The 20,647-nt window shown below is 40.0% G+C and overlaps 1 protein-coding gene across 1 annotated transcript in view; it reads right to left on the bottom strand.

The window, feature by feature from the left end:
* The window catches only part of EVC (EvC ciliary complex subunit 1), a 609,121-nt gene that overhangs the window by 469,439 nt on the left and 119,035 nt on the right, over positions 1–20,647 (bottom strand). Inside the window, exon 6 of the mRNA XM_086964104.1 lies at positions 17,086–17,184. Within this exon, the coding sequence (XP_086820230.1) occupies positions 17,086–17,184 (99 nt within the window). The remainder of the gene's footprint in view (positions 1–17,085; positions 17,185–20,647) is intronic.

Genomic DNA, 20,647 nt, shown 5'->3' with positions numbered 1-20,647 from the left:
CCCCACAACGAGAGTGATAAATTAGCAGGTGTAGCACCACATGCTAGACACCCTCTGGGGCTCTGGCGTTCCCTAGTGGAATTTGAAGTTCTTCCTTACCAGGTGCATTACAACATGTTCTTTTCCTGATGGCTCTGAGCGCCCACTAGACTGGCCCACATAAAGAGGATAAAAAAAAATGTTATCTGGGTCTTTTTTAACTAAGATAGTTGTGTTTTGCTCCTGTTAGGGTGTCATATGGGGTTTTAGATCCCGAATGGATTTTACCGATTCATGCCCTTATATAGGTACAATTCATGTGGCCCTTATATAGGCATAGAAATCAAGCCCACATTTAGGCATAGCCCATGCAACTCAAATACAGGCATGGCTGCTTCCATCCCATTCGATCGTGAGCTGGCCACATACAGTTGTCCATGTGAGAAGCACGGATTCTCCAAATCTAGTCCACACACTTGCAGCAATTGTCCTTTTGCTTTGCTGATGGTCATTGCAAAACCAAAAGCGAGTTGCACCGTAAACTGTAAACGTTCAGTATTGGAAAGATTATGAGGGCCCTGGTGTCCGGGGGGGGCGATATTTAACAATTTTTTTTTTTTGCCAGAAACCTTCGCGGCAGTGTACTCAACAACTTTTAACAATGTTTTTTTTTGGGCCAGAAACCTACGCGGGAGTGTACTCAACAACTTCCCAAAGTTTCATGGCGATCGGATGAATGGTGTAGTGATGCATAAAGGACAAACAGACATACTTTCGTTTTTATATATATAGATTCTCACTGTATGCATTATACTTTGCATTCTGTCTAACTATTGTAGCAGTTCACCTCTCTAGCATGAGAAAGAAGATTGTTCAATAAACCCTTTATTGAAAACGCCTGTCTCACTATTTCCCTGCAAACTCTGTAGAAACGAAGCATGCACGATTGACTGAGTGAAATACTTATCTATTGTTTCCACGACTCTGAAGATATTTTCCAGCCTTAGGGAAACAAAGTTGTCATGTTTATGCGGTTGTCAGAAACAAATCCCTTCTTGTGAATTCAAGAAAGTTTCTAGTGACCTCTGAGATAGCTGGCACTCACAATTAAGTTTAGTATATTCGATAGAGACCTACTGACCTAAGTCTTACGTCATATCTATAGGATATCTTATTCCAATGCGCCAAGCCTATTGGGAATATAGGAACTACACTACATGGCTCCCAACGTTTGGTAAGGCACTAATTTAACGCTAGATATTAAAGTAACTCAGTCGTGCTTTTCTCATAGACCCCTTTTCCGTAATACTACAATAGACGTCTGAAGTGGGTAAAGAGATAATATCCGCCATAGCTGAGTAGAACGAAAAATCCTATGTATTAGCTTTTTGGGTTGTTCAACGTTGAAGGATACAGTGTTCCAAAATATTGTGCACCTTATCTGTTTCCTTGAATCTTGCTCTGCAAGTTTTTAGTTAAACAAAATGTCTCTAAACGGGTACAATAACACCGAAACAGGTGGAGCTACAGGAGATGATGCCGTACAAGCTTTAAACTATACAGGTTTCCAAGAAACCGACGATGATGCTGGAAAGGTGGGATTTTTATCTCTAGAATCAGAATAGTATTTCTAGAATCCCGCCACATGTCGACTAGACCTTTTTACCTGTCATAGAGCGTAGAAGGCAATCTATCTTAACATCGTAATGTCAATTTGCACTATCCCCATTGCTTTCCCCAAAGAACCACTGACAAAAAGTCAAGTTTAAAGATTTATTATAAAGCCAAAAGCAGTTGTGTATATAAACACCTCAGTAAAAGATTCAGAAGATAAACAAGCACTAATAAAAACATGATCCTACGGAAAAGTCTCAATCGACTAAGAAACAATACAAGTATCAATTCCAAAACCACTAGACTAGCAAGAATTGCTATAATCTGGGTTTTAGTAGGCATCGGAAAAAGAAAGAAATCCAGATTAATCTGTCCCTACTCTATACTAAGTGACATCCCTACTTAACAAAGTTCCCTCCTAACAAAGGTGTCAGCCGTGGTGACTTCCAAAGAAGCACACTCACTTTGTTCGGACTTAGCCTAAGAACCTATCTCGCATAGCAGCTATCTGCCTACCCAGCAATCTTTCTTCGCCCTCATGCGCATCTGCTCTGCTCTCCTACGGGGGTGCTGTCCCTAATACAAACCCCACAATATGGGCGACACGCCTTAAGGTACACCCCTCTCAAAGGTATTAACTTTCAAAAACTCCATTACGACATCTTCATCCTTGTTTGTTGAAAAAACGTCCTTGGGTCCCAGAGTCTTCTCCTCTTGAAGCTGCTTCCCTAAATTCCGCAGCCACTCCTCCATGACTACCATCCTAACGCTCATACACAATGAGCCCTTCTCTACTATCTCTAGTTAACCTTGCACCTGCAAAAGAACGCACATAAATCGATTCACAGTTCCATGCTACTTGCAATTAATTTTCTAAAGCAACCTTCTAGGAAAGACATTTCCATGATTTAATGTGAAGTGAAACATTTTTAGTTCGGCCTACACAGTCTTTCTCCCCACCTGGGCCTCTGCACGTTTCGGGATATCACATTCTAACATTGGCAAACATTTTTCCCCGTTCATTAGGCCTTCACCATTATAACAAAAAGAATACATTTTCTAACTTAAACACTTCTATGTCGTTATATGAATACAATAATGAATTTCTAAACATGCATTTAAATACATCAATAACTATTCGAGCATCCTTTAATTGAATTAGTATTTCACTGCAAACAACATTCCTAGATTAACGTGGCATTAGTACTTTCAAAACACTTTACGTTACTTTAAGTAAATCCTAGTACATTACTCCATAGCCCTATATCACATTATAATCCTTTATATATGCGGGTGCTGATTACTCATGAATATGGTGCACCCCTACAATTTCTAACTCAGTTTTGCGCTCTCTCAGTGCTACAAGCATACCTCTAAATTTAAAACTTATAAAACATGGCCTATCAGCAAGAGGTGGTAGGGCAGTTTTTGTGATAGAGGCACATGAATATCATCAGACAGAGGTATTCTATTTGTGGATAGTCTTCCCAGAAGCAGATCCAAGAACACATGTGTTTCACTTCTACAAAGAAGATGAACGACCGGAGGGATACATTCCTTTCGAGGATATTGAAATTCCACTAACATACCAAGAGCATGCGCTCTGGTTTAGAGGTGCCCTAAAACATATAAATCACATTTTCAGGCTTGGTCCACTAGGTAGACTAGGAGCAACATGGCCGGTCTTAGCCAGCTATACACCACATCCTGAACTTAATGAAATGACAGATGTGGCACTACTAGCTCAACTGAAAGAGCTAATAAAAATGTATAGACAATTAGTTCAATATGTCATGCGGACTCTTACAGTCCAACCGGCAATAATGATTCCACAGCATTACCCCCACCAGGGAAAACACAAATAAAATTATACCACAGACTCTACATTCGGTAAATTACCCGCAAAACGGGAACAAATTCCATTCTGTATAGCTCAAAAGATTACTCAAATCGAAGCAGTATTTCCAAATACTACCCCTCATGAGAAACACAGAATTTTAACAATCTGTTTACCAATGGGGATTGCACCACATCTGGAGGACTGCAACACTTGGGGTACAGTCTTTGCTGCAATTTACACTAAAACACACAGTGTTCCGTCAATGGCGGTAATACCAGATGTCCTGAAACAGATTCAAAATGAATATGGGGCAGAGCCTGCTTTAAATCTAGGTATGAAATTACTGAAAGGTCTCAACAATAATATTAGCCAATATTAAAGGTGATGCAGCATCTGTGGCGATCCGCCAAAAGTTAAGGGAATTTGATGTAACTGAGCAACCACAAGAACTGGCCAGAATAATTGAAAAATCCTATGAAGAATTAGGTAAAGACAGTCTGGGAAGGAAGCTAGTAAAACCCCAACTGTCTGAAAGTCCTGACAAGGTCTTTTACTAAAAACAATCCTACACCTATTAAAAAGAAGTGGGAAAATAGCAAACAAACTTCTAAAGAGAAGCGTTCTCAATCCAGAGGTAGGTCTCCTCAAAAGAAGTCCTCTGAAGGGAGGTATAACCTCAGGAATAGGGATAATTTGAGAAAACCTGATAGATATCAAGATACTGATACATGTTCCTCTCGTACCTTTCAGACTACGTTACAGAAATACGAAAGAAGAGGACGGTCAAAAACATGGAAGTGAAGTCCAAAAAGACGATCAACACGTTCAGAAAAACAAGAAACCTCAATTCACCAAACCGAAGGTAGCAGGTCTAAAATCAGACATGATCTTGAGGACACAGCTCAAGAACAGGGAATGGGCTCAGACAAGGTTGGACGGCGCAGCAGAAGTCACCATAGCTCGCATGAACTTGAAGGATCATCTGGAGACAGTAGGCTTGAATGAATAAATTCAAGTTGAAACTGCAGATACCAGGGTTAGTTGTCCACCTAAGTTATATGAAATAACACTCTGGATGGAGGGGGACATACCAAGTAAGTGAGAGGACTCTTTTGGGAGCGACTCTCTAAGGGTTATGACATTCTTCTAGCTGAGCAAGACTGGCCACCACAATTTGTCAGGGAGTGCCCACATTGTCAGGGAGTGCCCACAGGGTGAAGATAGCCTTCTCCAATCACATTCCAATTCATTTAAAATAGACCTATGCCAGGAAATGGGCAGTTGCCCAAGCTCCTACATTATATAAAAAATCATGTAGGATGGGATGAGGATTCTCCTCACCATAAAATCCAGTTGAAATATCAACCAACTGCACAAAGGCAGTACCCAGTTAAGCAAGAAGCTACAAAAACAGGCCAGGGAGTTATTAGATCAACTTGAATACCACGGGAAGATTGAAACATGCACCTCGTCAATGAACAATCCTTTGTTTCTTGTCTCAAAACCAGACAATACGTATAGTCTAGTATTGGATTACAGACATCTAAACTCTTGTTGCAAAACCTTTTCAGCACCAAATGCACACAGTGCAGCATTAATGAATAACATTGTTATGTAAAAAATATAAAACCACATATATTTCTAATGGTTTTTCTGTCAAAACATTGTACCAGGAAGTAGGTATTTGACCGCTTTCTCAATTATGCGGACACCACATCACTTCTGTCGTCTCCCACAGGGATAGAATAGTCCTGGGTTATTCTCAGCAAGGGTAACAGAGTTACTACAAACTTATGATGATGAAGCATTATCATACTTGGATGACATCTATCTGACAGACGAAGACTTGGATAGGCACTTGAATAGGGTGAATACAATTATATTGGGATTCGCCTCTGAAGGCTACAAATTTAATTTAAAAAAAATCTAGAATTGCCCATTTAAGCGTACTCTTTCTAGGATATGAACTTTCGAGTGAAGGCAAAAGCCTGGCAGCAAACTTTCTAGAGAAATGTGCGCTGCTCCAACCTCCAAAAAACGCTGCAAAACTTAGTTGATTCTAGGTTTCCTAGATTTCGGAAGAACATACATTCTAAATTACGCAGAAAGTGTTAAACCTCTCTACAAACTAATCAAACCTGATTTCAAAACAGTTAATTGGACACAAAAACACACAGAAATGTTGCGTTCATTGCAAACAGACATGTTAGCAACAAAACATTTGCAAACACGCGTAAACGTACGCAACTTAGTCATCCGAATCATTCCAGGACAATGCGGATTCACGTACTTAACTTTTAACGAAGGTGAAAAAGTACCAATAGCTTACAAATCACATTTGTACACACAAGCAGAAATGAAATTCACTCCAACAGAAAAAAATCTGACAGTGGTTTAAACTGCAGTAGCAAAAGAGAGCCCTCACACAGGGTAAACGCATTAAGGTCGTTACACCTGTACCTGCCTTAAAGGCAGTGACAAAAGCGAGCATTCCAAATGCTAAAGCTTTACATCCAAGATGGATACAATGGGTTAATTCTCTTGCTGCAACAGACGTTGAATACGTTTTTGACCTTTATTTGAAAACACAAGCATTTCTACAATACGAACAAGAATATCATCTGCCTACTGAAATTTTCCTATATAACTGATGCGAACAAGGTTCTGTTTGCTCGAAGCCCTGGAGTGGGGGATACAGTAATTCCAAACATGGAACATAGATTAGGACTAATTTTAGCAGCACATGAAGGGCTTGCATCTGCACATGCAGGTATTTCTGCCACAGTATCATTATTAAAACAGAGATACTGGTGGCCGCGCATGAGGAAACAAACCAGAAACTATGTTTTGGAATTTGAAATCTGCCAAAAGATTAAAGTCTCTACAGTGAAATGTCCTACGCAGATGCCCCTGTGAATTTCAGATAAGCCATTAGCTTGCGTTTACCTGGATCACTGCGGTCCCTTACAGAGGAATGGTAACTATAAATATATCATGGTTGCAGGGGATTCGTGCTCAAGATTCATTTGGATGTGGCCTCAGCGCTCGGCTGACGCTCGAACTGCTATAAAAGATTTGCGAGTCTTTATTGGCACATATGCAGTCGGCACGCTACATTCTGACCAAGGTCCTGCATTTAGCTCTTGAGCTTACATGGAGGCCAGGCCAAATTGGGCATTGCATTGCAGTATTCTAGTCTATTCCATCTTGAGGGAAATTCGGTTGTGGAGAGAATAAACTGGGATACAAAGCAATCTATAACAGCTAGGGTATTAGGCTCGGGTGACGGGCGGGTCAAACATCTAATAAGTGTCCAACGTAGTCTTAACAATCTGCCAAGAATTTCTCTAGGGGGTATCACTCCATATGAAGTCCTTTTTGGGACCAGAATGTTAGTATCGGACTTCAGTGGTAGACCAAAAGCTCTTTGATATAAAAGACTGTTTGGCTGTTTTACAGGACTTAAATGAAAGAAGAGCTATACAAAGTAACGTGTTCCTGAAGCCAAATACAACTGAAGAGAAACCAACTGTCCCAGCAAGGCCTGTCTGGATTTCTAATGAACAGAAAAAATGCCACTGTTGCTATTTCTACATGGGACAATTATTTGGTCGAAACATACGGACAAGACAGTATGTTTATTAATCTGACTTTTTATTCTTTTTTTATTCTTTTTGAATTTCAATTGATCACTTCTATTTTGGTGATTATTTTTGGATTATTTATACAATTTTAAAAACATCTGGTGTACACAACACAATTGGATTACTTATCAAAAAACACACAACTTGTATTTACAAAAAAGACATTTTGATTCACCATTCAATCCACATTCATTCTCACTCAGACCAATACAAACAACCACAAAGAAATATATATAAATCCCCAAAAAGTTGGAATTTCAATATTCACAACAACAAGCCAATATTTTTAAGCACAAATATATATACAGTTATTGTATCTCATAGTTATCAAATATTAAGTTTGGCTTGAAAATTTAAACAGGTCTACGCGTTTCGAACTCTTGTGATTTGGGAGTTCTCATCAGGACCAATATCTGTAATGGAAGAACAGAGTTTCTTTTAGATTCTGGGAAAGCTACTGCTGTACTGCCTGACCCCTAAACTGCAAGTTTCCTCACCTGCCTCGTACTCATCAAAGCCTGGTTGTATTGTTCTTAAAACTCACATTTGTGAATTCCTCAATTGAATTAGTATCAGCCTAGCTCGCCGATTCTTAATGGGCGGCTCAGGCGCGTTGTATCGCCTGTTGTTTGTTTACTTTGATTGGTGACCGATTTTAAACTCCGTCCTCGTCTATCGGCGTCCAAATGCTTGTTTGCATTCACTTTCTGGTCCGCATAGCATCCAATTGTGTTGTGTACACCAGATTTTTTTTTAATTGTATAAATACTCCACAAATAATCACCAAAATAGAAGTGATCAATTGAAATTCAAAAAGAATAAAAAGTCAGATTAATAAACATACTGTCTTGTCCGTATGTTTCGACCAAATAATTGTCCCATGTAGAAATAGCGACAGTGGCATTTTTTCTGTTCATTATTAGCTTGTGGCAAGCTGTGTCGTTGGGAGCCCAGACCCAGTGGTATTGTTCAAATTTGTCTGGATTTCTAAGCATGGGGATCTAGTATGAGAGAAGATCACGGACGAAAAAGAATTTGGGCCTTCTTACAGACAACCAGTACCTGTCCTAGCAATCCACTGATCAAGAACAGTATTACTGCTGCCCCTTGCTGGTAAAAAGGAGAACAGGTTTGTGTCCATCGACCTGGTCAAACCACATCATGTGGCCGATCATAAGGAGTAGGCCAAGTGGACTCCGCCAATGTAGCAGACGCCCTAATCTAGCTACTATCCAAGAGGTTCAAACTGAGAGACTCATCATCTTTGAAGAATCTGCAGTGCGAAATTAAGGTCTATGCAACAAAGCTATGGAACTTGTACCTCTTGAGACCCAAATAACAGTTCGTTAGTAAACACCTGTCTACAACGAAGTAGCATTAGACTACACACAAATGTATCTAGTGGTTCCAGCGATTTCAACGAATCCTGATGCAATCCCTACAATTAACAGGACTGCCTCTGGCTATTTCATTAACTTTGATACATTTTCTGAGGATCCCAGCGAGCCTGAAACAACGCCAGTAAAAAGAACTTTCAAAGAACGAGCAACAGACCTTTTTCATCACTTGGAAAAGACTTATCTGGTTTCACCAGGGATTTAACTTTGGATTGTGTTAGGTGTACTTTTTCTTCTACTTTGGTTGACTCTGGTAATAACTTTGGGAACGCTGATAAATGGACGATATGTCAAAATGGACACAGCAAGTAAGAACATCAACTTACTCCTCAAGCTACACAAATCATTCCATCGTGAACAAAGAGACTTATCATCAGTGAACATCAGAGCCGTTCCTATACCAGGGGGTATAGCTTGGGACAGAACTGATTATGTCATTTTTGGCCCTGCGGAGATGTTGAAGATTCCACACCAGTTTAAGATTTCCTTGAAGGACTTTGTTTCATCTAGTACCTTTTCTGATGATTGGGACTTCGAGACTGTTAACAATATGATGTCAGACTTAGAAATGTCTGCTGTATTTACAAATCATGAATACTTAGAAGGTTCATCAGACTATGAACAAATGTATTGTTATAATCACTATGGTCATCATTTCTTGCACAAATCTGCAAACCCTAGAAATGTATTGATGTATAACCAATGTGAACATTGTCCTACGCCACCAAAGGGTAGCTCAAAAACCTTTTTAGGGAAATGTTCATACTTTTCAGGTTTTAATGTATCCAATCCAGAATCATTTTACTTTAAACATGTTAACAAAAGAGGATTGAAAAGTATGTTGACAAATACCAAGCAAATTTATTCTGCAGCCTTTTATGCGGAGCTGTCTTCACTAGGTTTCAACTTTTGGAAAGACAACGATGAGACAAAAACTGTCTGGGGCACAAAAGATTGGCAAGTGCAGGGGATAGACGCTTTATTTAGAGCCTGCATCATCCCAGAGTAAAGTATGTTTTTGAATGACAATGTCCAACAGACATCTTGTCTTGGGTTAAGCAAGATAAAAGGCCTAAACAATCCGTCCATACCTACACCTACACCTGTTAGTGATAACACTTCAGAGGGGGAGGTCGACGTACATACTATTTTGCATCACAACAGAACAGATCCAGATTGGAAAAAATGGTTAATCTGGCCAACAGACACAAACAACTATCAAGATAGATTCCTGAACAAAACACAGGGGTTCACTTTCACAAGGCCAGATCCAAGATATGTTCAGAGACAGCATCAAGGAATAGTAACAACATACATTGTAGGGAAACTATGCCTTGATTGGCTACATAGATCTACAGTAAAGGATGTAAACCAACACTAATCTTTACTTAAAGATGGAGCTAATCTTAGGGAATTCTTGCTAGGACCAGGAAAACCGCATCATAAACTTTTTATATATGCCGGTGTCTATGCTGCTTAAATTAAGCCTGGAAGATTACGCAAGCAGAGACTGCAGAAAGAATACGAGAAATTGATCATATTAATTTAGAGAAAACTCTCTCTGTGGTTGACAATGGGTTAACGACTCTGTTGTCCAGGATATATTCTTTGGACAGCATAGTATCCTCTGCCATAGACATCATGGAACAGGACTTGGTCATGTTGCAACATGGTCAGTCGCAATTACGTTCTATCATGCTATTAGGCTCAACGTTACAAAACCTATGTTCAGGCTATGTGCCTTCGCGTTTAATCAATACTACGTCACTGTTTTCAGAATTCAATCTCACTGATAAACAGATCAAACTGGCACAGAGGGGAGCAGACTATACTGGTGCTGAGCATTGAAAAACTGGAAATATTGCCATTTACTGTCGCTGAAAAGCCAGCCACAGAATGGATTATACATGGAACAATAACTCTGCCTGTTACAATTTTCCATTTTCAATATTGCCTAAAACACATACCAGCAGGCACATATGAAAGTTGGGTAAAGAATACATCAAGACATGCTGGGAATTAACGTACAACACAGATGTTGGAGTGGGGGAAGAGAGGTGTTTCTTAGTGGTAAAAATTGTGAGAACGCACAAAGGGGTTCTCTCCTTTGTCAGGGTATTAATTTACACGGCCTGCGATGGTTCCTCTAAACATATCCTGCCAGCTGCAAGGTTCTCCGGCTGGGGTGATTGATCCACTTTTTGGACAACTTTTAAATAGAAGTTACATTATGTTAAACTATCACAGCTGCTGTGGCATGTTGCCAGGTTTACCCCATCTAGTGACTGTCAGCCAGGGTCACTTGCTGTATGCAAGTATTGTTTCCAAACAGACCGGGAGTCGCCATTATGGCCTTCACTGTACATCTCTTCTATACGAATTGATACTTTAAGCAGAATGAAAGCTATTCTTTTACAGAAATCCCTGCCACTGACCTCGACCAAAGAAACCTATGATCTGCAAGTCGCAAGGACTTCTGTAGAGATATATGCTCTCTTAACTACAAATTGCCCTATACATTTCTCAGAAATGTTAAGTCGTATCTTAAACATGTCTGATAGGAGTGGTATTGTACATGTATTTAAGACAGTATTTTCTGGGCTCTTAGCACCTTTTGAAGCAGTCCTAGGAATATTTCCAAACTTCGTCCACTCACTGTTTGGCAAGTTGCCTCTCATTTTGGGACTCGCCGCAGGTATATTATTTCTGCGCCTACTGCTGCGATATGGCAAGTCAATCCACAAGCAACACCAAGTTCACCATGGAGACAACTCTACTGGCGATGAAGTGTCGTGAGCGCATCATCCAAATCTTGGGACTACCTCGTCTAAGAGAATTAAATACCACATGGTTTCTATCACTCAGACCAATTTGGCAAGATTGCATCTTAACTGTTCTTCGCTGCCTGCTATGCGGAGAAGAATGCGTGCTAAACACATGTCTGAGACTCCCATCAGTCATGCCAACGGTCATGATACTTTGCTTGAACCAGTAACAGCCCATGCACTGTGTTGTCCCCAGCGGCTACCAATTCTGATGATGGCATTCATTGAGATCTCAGACGCAAAATGCTGACTGTGAGGTATGAGAGGAAACAGCCACACAGGTATCATCCACCACGAACATTGCTAATGCGACCAATGCTGACGGCGATGCTTCACATCTATGTGCGGTTGATCTTCTTACAAGGTAATCCAACTCTCACCTACAATGGTAGACAAATTCTTTACAGACTTAGAAGATTTGATGTTTTCTCGTAACAATAACACTGACTTTTGATTTGGCACACAGTGTTCTGAGAGACTCTGAATTCGACCTACATTTTTTCAAAACAAAGTTCTAACTTTGGAACTCTTTTTTCTATGATTATTAATTTTTCCAAATTTATATTTTTCATTTTTTTGGCACAAAGTAATCTGCTTAAAGTAGAACTATTTATGGAGAACTAGAATTCTTTGAAAAACTTCCAGAGACAATATTTGACCTTGTCCTCATACCAACAGTTATATGTAATATAACATGAAATGGTTTCTGCTATTTTCTTCTGTATTTACGAGCCATTTCATAAATGTATTTTCAGGATTCATTCAGATAGCATTTTTCAAATGTCACCTATTTGCTTTGAATGAAACATTACTTTGAATGCATACAACACCAATGCTCGTTTGTGTACAACCAGTACCAATGCATTTTTATGCGTTTTGGGTGGGTTTTATACACTTGTTGTATAGATAGCTTTTTAGATACGTTTATACATGTTTAGAACTTAGTATTTAGCAGAAGTCGTACATAAGAAAGTGGAGTGGGTGTTGTATGTAGTTTTAGATTCCGAATGCATTTTCACGATTCATGACCTCATGTAGGTACAATTCACGTTGCCCTTATATAGGCATAGAAATCAAGCTTATAGTTAGGCATAGCCCATGCAAACAAAATACAGGTATGGCTACTTCCATCCGTTCAACAAACGTCACAACGATTTCTTGGAAAACCAACTTAAGCCGTTAGGGACTTCCCCTTGCTTGAATATTGATTTCTCTAAGAACTCAGTTAGTTTTACAATGAACATCTATTCCTTAGGGGTTCATTCAGGACGTTCATATGCCCGACTTTACGTCAAACACGGCATTCCAAAACACTTTCAAGGTATAAATATACCTTCACTTGCTATGGCAAAGCACGGTCGTTCGGAGCAGTTCCACGACCTACTTGCCCAACGGAGCTCCCTACGGCAAGTGCTGAAGGAAGCCGACTCTCCAAATGACGCACTGACAAGAAGCTGTTCTTCTCTGCCAAGAATCCAGCTCCAGTGTTTCTGACTCCCCTTGCGGGGTGTTGGGAAATCGCATCCCTAGACAGAGATACAGTCCTCCTTCATTCTAAGGTCTGGAGCTGATAGAACCTAGAAAAACCTTTGGTAGATTCTTGGCAAAAACTAAACCCATGCAAAAGACCATTCTCACTTCTTCCCTTGGACTAGACCTAGGTTGTATGTATGTATTTTTATATGGCTTAGAAACCATACAATGCTATTACAGTACTATTTTATAATACTATTCTCGCTGTACGCATTATACTTTGCATTCTGTCTAACGATTGTAGCAGTTCACCTCTCTTGCATGAGAACGAACACTGTTAAATAAACCTTTTATTGAAAATGCCTGTCTCACTATTTCTCTGCAAACTCTGTAGAAACGAAGCATGCACGATTGACTGAGTGAAAAACGTATTTATTGTTTCCACGACCCTGAAGATATTTTCTAGTCCTAGGGAAACAAAGTTGTCATGTTTATGCGGTTGTCAGAAACTAATCCCTTCTTGTGAATTCGAGAAAGTTTCTAGTGACCTCTGAGCTAGCTGGCACTCACAATTAAGTTTAGTATATTCGATAGAGACCTACTGACCTAAGTCCTACGTCATATCTATAGGATATATTATTCCAATGCACAGAGCCTATTGGGAATATAAGAACTACTCTACAGGGCCACTGCATATTTCAGGCCTCCTGGCTGCTACAATTCTACAGTCTTCTTGGAGATGATGTTTCCACTGCTCTCTCTCTGATTGGGTAGAGCTAAGGGCCTCCCGTCCTCCACTCTTAGCACCTAACAATCCATTTGTTTCAAGCCTTTGCTGCAGCGCCAGCATCCCTCTGCCTTCTTCCAAGTTTAGGGAGTCTATGATGTGTCCTTATGTCTGGGCCTCTAGTAATCCCAACGGCCTGGGGTTATCCTTCAGCAAAACCAGCAAAACAGAAGTTTCATGTAGACCCTTTCCAGGGTCCCCAGAAAGTGCACCCTCTACTAATCCCAGATAGAATGGGGAGGCCAGTGCCACTGAACCTAGAGACAAGATCAAAACCCTGTGTGCTAGCTGGAATCAGAAGTCCTTGAGTCCTCTTTTCCAAGAAGTCATGGGTTCCTGAGTCCTATTCATCAGCAGTAGTCAGAAGTCTTCTGTCTTAGAGCCGGGACTTCTTCACATGAACTTTCCCCAGGTCCCAGAATGTTGTCAAAATCTCTCCCTGGTGCAGAAGTTTTAAAGCGGAGGTGGGTGGAAAGTTCCATAAAATGGGCATATCTACTCAGTCCAAAGATGACACATCAAAACTCCACTCCTGTCCCACTCCTCCTGCACAGCATCTAAGGACATTTCAAGAAGGTGACTTCAAGTGGTTGGTGTTCACAGCTATGTTATGTTAAGTATTTTTTTGTAAAGTGCAGCAATTATCCGGAGGCATCTCGGCACTGCAGGAGAAGGAGAAATACATGCCCATTTGTTATTAGCAAAATAGGATTTGAGAACTTTTCTAAATGTTACTGAATGAGGCAGCAACTTAATGTGCAAATTAAGGGAGTTCAACAGATTTGCGGACCCTACTAGGAAACTTCTCCCGCCCCAAGAGGAAAGCCTAATCATAGGGACAACAACATTCAAGGCAGTGCTTGAATGTAGCAGCCTTTCTGGCTGGTACCATCAGAGTCTTACTTTGAAGAATGTGGGGCCTGAGTTGTGAAGGCCCTATAAGTGAGGTACAGAGCCTTAAAACTCACTCTATGTTTTACTGCGTGACAGTGTAGCTTCCGTAAAGCATGTTTGACGGAATTCCCAGTAGCTGTCTGGCTGCTGCGTTTTGGATAACCTGAAGCTTGTTGGCATATTGGAAACATAGATTCAGCTATTATTCATTGCAATATAGTTTGGTTAGGATCAGAGCAGTTACTACAGTTATTTGACGAGTAGGAGGATGAATAGCAAGATTGTTTTGATTATCTTAAGGGTTCAAAAGGATACTGACGGAGTTGCATTCACTTGATCACCAAAAGCAAGTTTGTTATCTATAAGGATACCTAGGTTCTTAGCCTTACTATCTGGAACAGGTAGGGTTTCTAACTCGGGAGGCCAGTAAGATGGTGTCCAAAAAGAAGTATCCTTACCGAAGAGAAGTACCTCTGTCTGGCTGGAATTCAGCTTAAGACAGCTATGATCCATCCAATCGTTGATGGCTAACATGCAGGAATTAAATCTCTGACCGGTGTCATTAAGAGGGTCGGAGAAGGATACAACTATGAGTTCACTGAGACCTTTAAACCAGACCACACCAGTCTCTGCCAAACTGGTTCCTTCCAACTAAAACATCAAAGGGGTCTCCTGAAGAGAATGAGGATAGACGTCTGGCTGCTCTTTAATGTTTCTCTACGAAAGACATGCCTGTGCTTTTCAGTCATTGTGAATGTAATTAAGCTATGCTGATTCCTATCTCAGGAACAGGCTTAATCCCATCCAAATTGGCCTGTTGTTTGGGGAAGGCTTTGATCTAACTGCTAGTCTGAGAGAAATTAACTTGGTCTAACAGAATGAGACTCACTCAGAGCATAGATCCAGGAAAGATATGCCAGTAGCCAATTGTTACAGGCAAAGATGTGGTGGAGCGGACAGAGCGGCTGACTCTGAAGCACGTGGCTCCTGGTTCAATCCCTGGTGACGGGGACAGCTCAACTCAGTACCATGTGACTCTGGACAATAACTAACTTAATCTCCCCGATGGCCCACATCACCCTGAAACCATATGAGGTGATATGTTCACACTTTACAAATATGGATAATTATTATTATTAATATAGTTGGTAAGAAAACCTGACGACCACTTCCACCCTAACATACACTCATATACAAAGAGACTGCAGAGAGAGTAATTGGGAGACACCAGAATCTTTCTCTCTTCCCAAGACAAGCCCCTATTGCGTGGTAATCCTTGGTGGGAGGGCAAGCGTAGACCTTAGAATGGGGGGAGGCTCCATGTTCCCAGCTGGAGGATTGCAAACTTCTTTCTCTCCTCCCCAAGCTACCAGAGATAAAACTCTGTGCAAGATCTGACAAATTACTAAGCCTTGCTACCACACTTATTAAGAAAAAAAAGTAAAGATACCATAACGTCTGTTAAAAAGTGACTGTTAATGTAAATACTAGAGTGCAATATGTATAGTGTCTTACAAGTTTTATGACAGAACCCTTTTCGACTCCAAATGGACTCCATATAGCTGTATGGTAGGTGTCAGAGCGACACGCAATTAAAGCTTGTTTTAGAATGTTGAGTTAGCCGGTACAGGCAGATGAAAAGACATGCAATACTAAGCTTCGTGTGTGGCATGGTCATCGCGGATACCCAGGCTAGGGAGAACGCTAAAATATGGAGTAATTTCTCATGGAGACTATCACTTGAAATTAAATAAATCTGCACTTCTCGTCAGATCAATTGTTCCAAATAAGCATCATTAAGTTTTAAATATCTGTGGCTTTTGAAGGACAAACAAAGTGTTCACTTGGACCTACAACAGTTGGTGACATTTTCAGTCATCACAGGTCGATTTGTGCTATCAACATGTACAGAAATGGAGGATGGTACACATACAACTAACGTATTGTGTCCTAGCATGTTCTGGCCACAGTGCAGTCTTTCAGCATTGTTGTATTACACGTTTTTAAAGGAACAGTGACATCCTTGCAATGTTTTCCCAAATGAAAAGTAAGGATAAGGTATAAGCGTTCCCAGTGGAGGAGAACTCTATTTTGTAAGGCTTCGCTTACAAACGTATATGAAAAATAGGAAGCTTACCAATTCTGCATTTTAATACCTGTCTCAATGCAAATTGAATTGAAATACTAAGGCTGCTGCCCGACATCTGTATTGGAAGCCCAAGTTGGGACCACGCTAATTTTGTTTTCTGCTTTTCAACCAAACGCTCTTAATTCTCTAGTAGGCTATAGGCGGTTGGTTGTGCGCCAGCCTTAACTCAAAAATAAATGATAGGAAATCCCAGCTGCATTATATAATATGTTTGTGAAAATTCATTGAAATATGTTTATCCTCTCAGTGTACTTACACAACTAATTTTATTTTGTTTGGGATCTCTAGAGCATACAATCAAACAAAATGAATGTTATGTGAAACTAATTATTTCATTGATTTTTCAAAGAAAGAAGAGTTTTTTGAACGTTCCAAACACTGGATGTAAAAGATGAAACGATAATGAAAACAAATCTTTTTATGCCATTGAAATACTGTGTTGCAACCAACATTAATTAATTTTATTAAACACATGGGACTTACCGCGTCTAGTGTGGAAAGGATATTGAGGAACAATTCTCTATCAATCTTCTTTTTCATCAATAAATCAGTGAAGTACAATCGTATAACTTGAACGAACATCTGTGGGCAAGGAACAGATACAGCATGAGGGGTAGCAATGTCAATACCACTATCTCATACAAGACTTGCAGCTATAAACGCAGGTTGCTGTACAACAAGGTTAGTAAAAAACATATGCTTCCTTGCTATTAACACTTATAATAAGTTGAAGAAAAGGAAACTAGCAATTAAAAGAATTCCCTTGAGTAATTGATCTTTAGGAAAAGTCATTGCAGTCAGAACTTATAAGAAATCAAGAACCAAAGACCAGAAAATTTAAATTAAAAATGGACTCCATGAAAGCTTCTTTCGAATTGTGGGTCAGGATTTAAACATGGTAACAGAATAACATGCTTATGCAGGATGTATAACACCATTTATTCGAGATAAGAAGTATAGCAGTTAACACATGTATGATTAATATGATATAGAAGAAACATTCATGGATGTTTTTAATACGTGGAAATGGTGTCCGCCATTAAAAGTGTAGTAGAACATGAAAACAATACATGATCAGCTGCTTTCCACTGGGAACCAGAGTATTTCTTTGGGAGTGCAGTAAAATATCTGGGACGCGAGAAGAGAGGGGGTATGATGTTCAATATAATTATGTCATGTCAGTGAAAATAAATGGAGCAATTGTACAAATAAACACACATTTATTACTGCAGTGGAAAGTTGAAATTCCATGTCTTTACCACATCACAGCTTAACAGATCAGAGAAACACTGCTTAAAGGCCTCACAGGTTCAACTCAAATGGAACAACTGGGGCAGTGTTCACAAAACCTACTTATTGTGAAAGTATCTTGCTTCACTGGTTGAATATCTTATGCTGTGGTTAAGATTAACAACCTTAGGTACTACAGCATAGGAAATTCCACCAGGGTATACAAAATACACTCCCATCCCCCTGAGTGTAATATGCAGTTTATTACCATTGTTGAGGAAGGGGAGGAACATCATGCTATAGTTAAGGCTTCACGTCTCTTGAGTTATGGCCCCTTCCCAGACTCAACAAATAGTAATATATAACATATTCCACTCTACACATCTTCATACATACTATTTAGAATTGAGGACTGGCAAGAGAAATGCAAACCAGGCACATTTTGCATTTTTTGAAGTCTCATACATCTGTACCCTCCAGGAATTATTGGTTTTGGGTGCACATCATTATTGGTCAGGAGTGACGAGAGTGGAGTTAATTTTCATTATTTCTTCAGCGTAAAGTTGCAAGACTAAAGATATAGATGAATGACACTTAATGTCTTAATTGTGATCCTAGAATCCTTTTTTTTTTTTTTTTTATTGACAAACTGATGAGGAAAACATACCAGTACATATACAATAAAAAAGCCATAGTTTACAAAATAAATCTAGATAATTTCGATAACATATTTCATATTCCACTTAGTACGCAGATGGAACACAGAAAACACCATTCGTATTATTCATACTAGAAATAGAACGGCAGGAATGTTGCAAGTGTTGCGGTTAGCTGAAGACCCATCACAAAAGGAAAATAGTTAGATAAAATCACCCCAAATATTTCCACATTTTCTTAGTGACCGGGCCCCTCTGAGTTTTGCCAAAGCCAGCTCCATAGAGTAAATTTTGTTTACTAATAACCACCAGTCTCCAATATTAGGGGTTTTAGGAGAGATCCAGGCTCTGGCTAATATTAATTTTGCACAAGAAAAAAGAATCATAACTAGTGCTGGCCGAGGCAAAGAAACAGGATGTATATCCAATAGTACTGTTAAAGCGGTAATAGGTGGTAGGTGAATCTTCTTAATTTAAAAAACTTTATGTAATTCCGCCCAAAATTCCTTTAAGGCTGGGCAAGAAAACAGCATATGTTTCAAGTCTGCTGCAACAACTTGACACTTGGGGCACTTAGTACGATCACAATAAGTATTATTAAGGGACCACTTGGAAATCCTTTCCGGTGTATAATACAACATGCATGTAGTTCTAAACTGTTGCAGCCTTAAACTTGATGATCGGACGGAATTGTTAATATTGGAGAAAGAGCTGGCTATCTGCTTGGGTGTTATATTTAGACCCATTTTACTGCTCCATTTCTCTGCTAATTTTAAACAGTCATCCGTTTTGAAAGGAATAAGACACCTGTAAGCTTCACTTATAGTCGACTTGTTTTTGGATGCATATAGACAGTTCCAGATATCGCAATCTAAGATTTCATAAATTTTATTTTTCCGTATCAAAAAGTCATATATCTGTAAATATTTAAATCTCATTGTTTCCGGCAGGTCATACAATATTTTCAGTGCATGAAAATCTAAGAACCCAAGTGCGCTATACAAGTCACCTAAAACATTGATACCCTGAGCAGACCATCTAAGGGCCATACCGTCATTAAAAACCCCCAGTAAACCTGGATTACCCCAAAGCTGTAATTTCGGGTGGTAGAAAGTAGTTTTACAGAATACTAATATATTGGACCAAATCTTAATTGCATCCCTAGCAGTCTTAAATTTCACCCTCTTGAAATAGTTGGGGTCGTTGGCTCGAAACAGAAACATATTTGAATCATATTTTAACATAAATAAATGGAAAAACGGGTCTTCACTATTGAGTAGAGACTGGAGACGCTTAACAAATGAGGCCCAGAAATACAATTTGCCATCAGGGAAGTTGAGACCACCCTAATCCAAGTTGTTTTTTAACAGTGCCAGCGATCTTCGAGCTTTTGGAAATCCCCATATGAAGCTGCTGAAGATTCCATCTAATTGCTTAAAAACTACCAAGCCAATTCTTTTACTGGGAAGGAAACAAGCTTCAGGGGACCGGTTTCTGGCATTACAGCCGTCTTCGGCCCGGCTTGCTTGAATCCTGATGGTGCAGTGAGCAAGGGACTCATGTCTGAGCATACCCTTCCACGCTTATGGTGGACAAAACGATTCAGAAAAGGGGGTGGTGATGGACAGAGTATCTGAATTAAGCAGAACACTCGTACCCAGTCAACAGATCAGGGCTTGATCCATCACCGTTTTTTAGCTCACTGCACCATCCCAGCTCATTGCACCATCAGGATTCAAGCAAGCCGGGCCGATGACGGCTGTAATGCCAGAAACCGGTCCCCGGAAGCTTGTTTCCTTCCCAGTAAAAGAATTGGCTTGGTAGTTTGGTTTGCCCTGTTCCCATGATGCACTGGGACAGGGACAGACTAATTTGCATGTAGCCAGGTTCTGAGCTGGGATGGTGCAGTGAGCTAAAAAACGGTGATGGATCAAGCCCTGATCTCTTGACTGGGTAGGAGTATTCTGCTTAATTCAGAAACTCTGTCCATCACACCCCCTTTTCTGCCGCTGTAGAGGCAGCACCTAAAGTGGTGCGCCTGGTGCAAGCCCCACCCCCACTTGACAAAATATTCTAGACGCTGCTAAAGAAGGAGAGAGAGAGAAAAAAAGAAAAGAGATGAAAAAACAAGCATTTACAATGCAATGGTTTCGCCTTTG

The sequence above is a fragment of the Lissotriton vulgaris genome, chromosome 3_2 (genome assembly GCF_964263255.1).
Source record: "Lissotriton vulgaris chromosome 3_2, aLisVul1.2, whole genome shotgun sequence".
Classification (NCBI taxonomy): Eukaryota; Metazoa; Chordata; class Amphibia; order Caudata; family Salamandridae; genus Lissotriton; species Lissotriton vulgaris.
The sequence above is the reverse complement of the archived record's forward strand: the minus strand, read 5'-3'. Positions and strand labels throughout refer to the sequence as shown.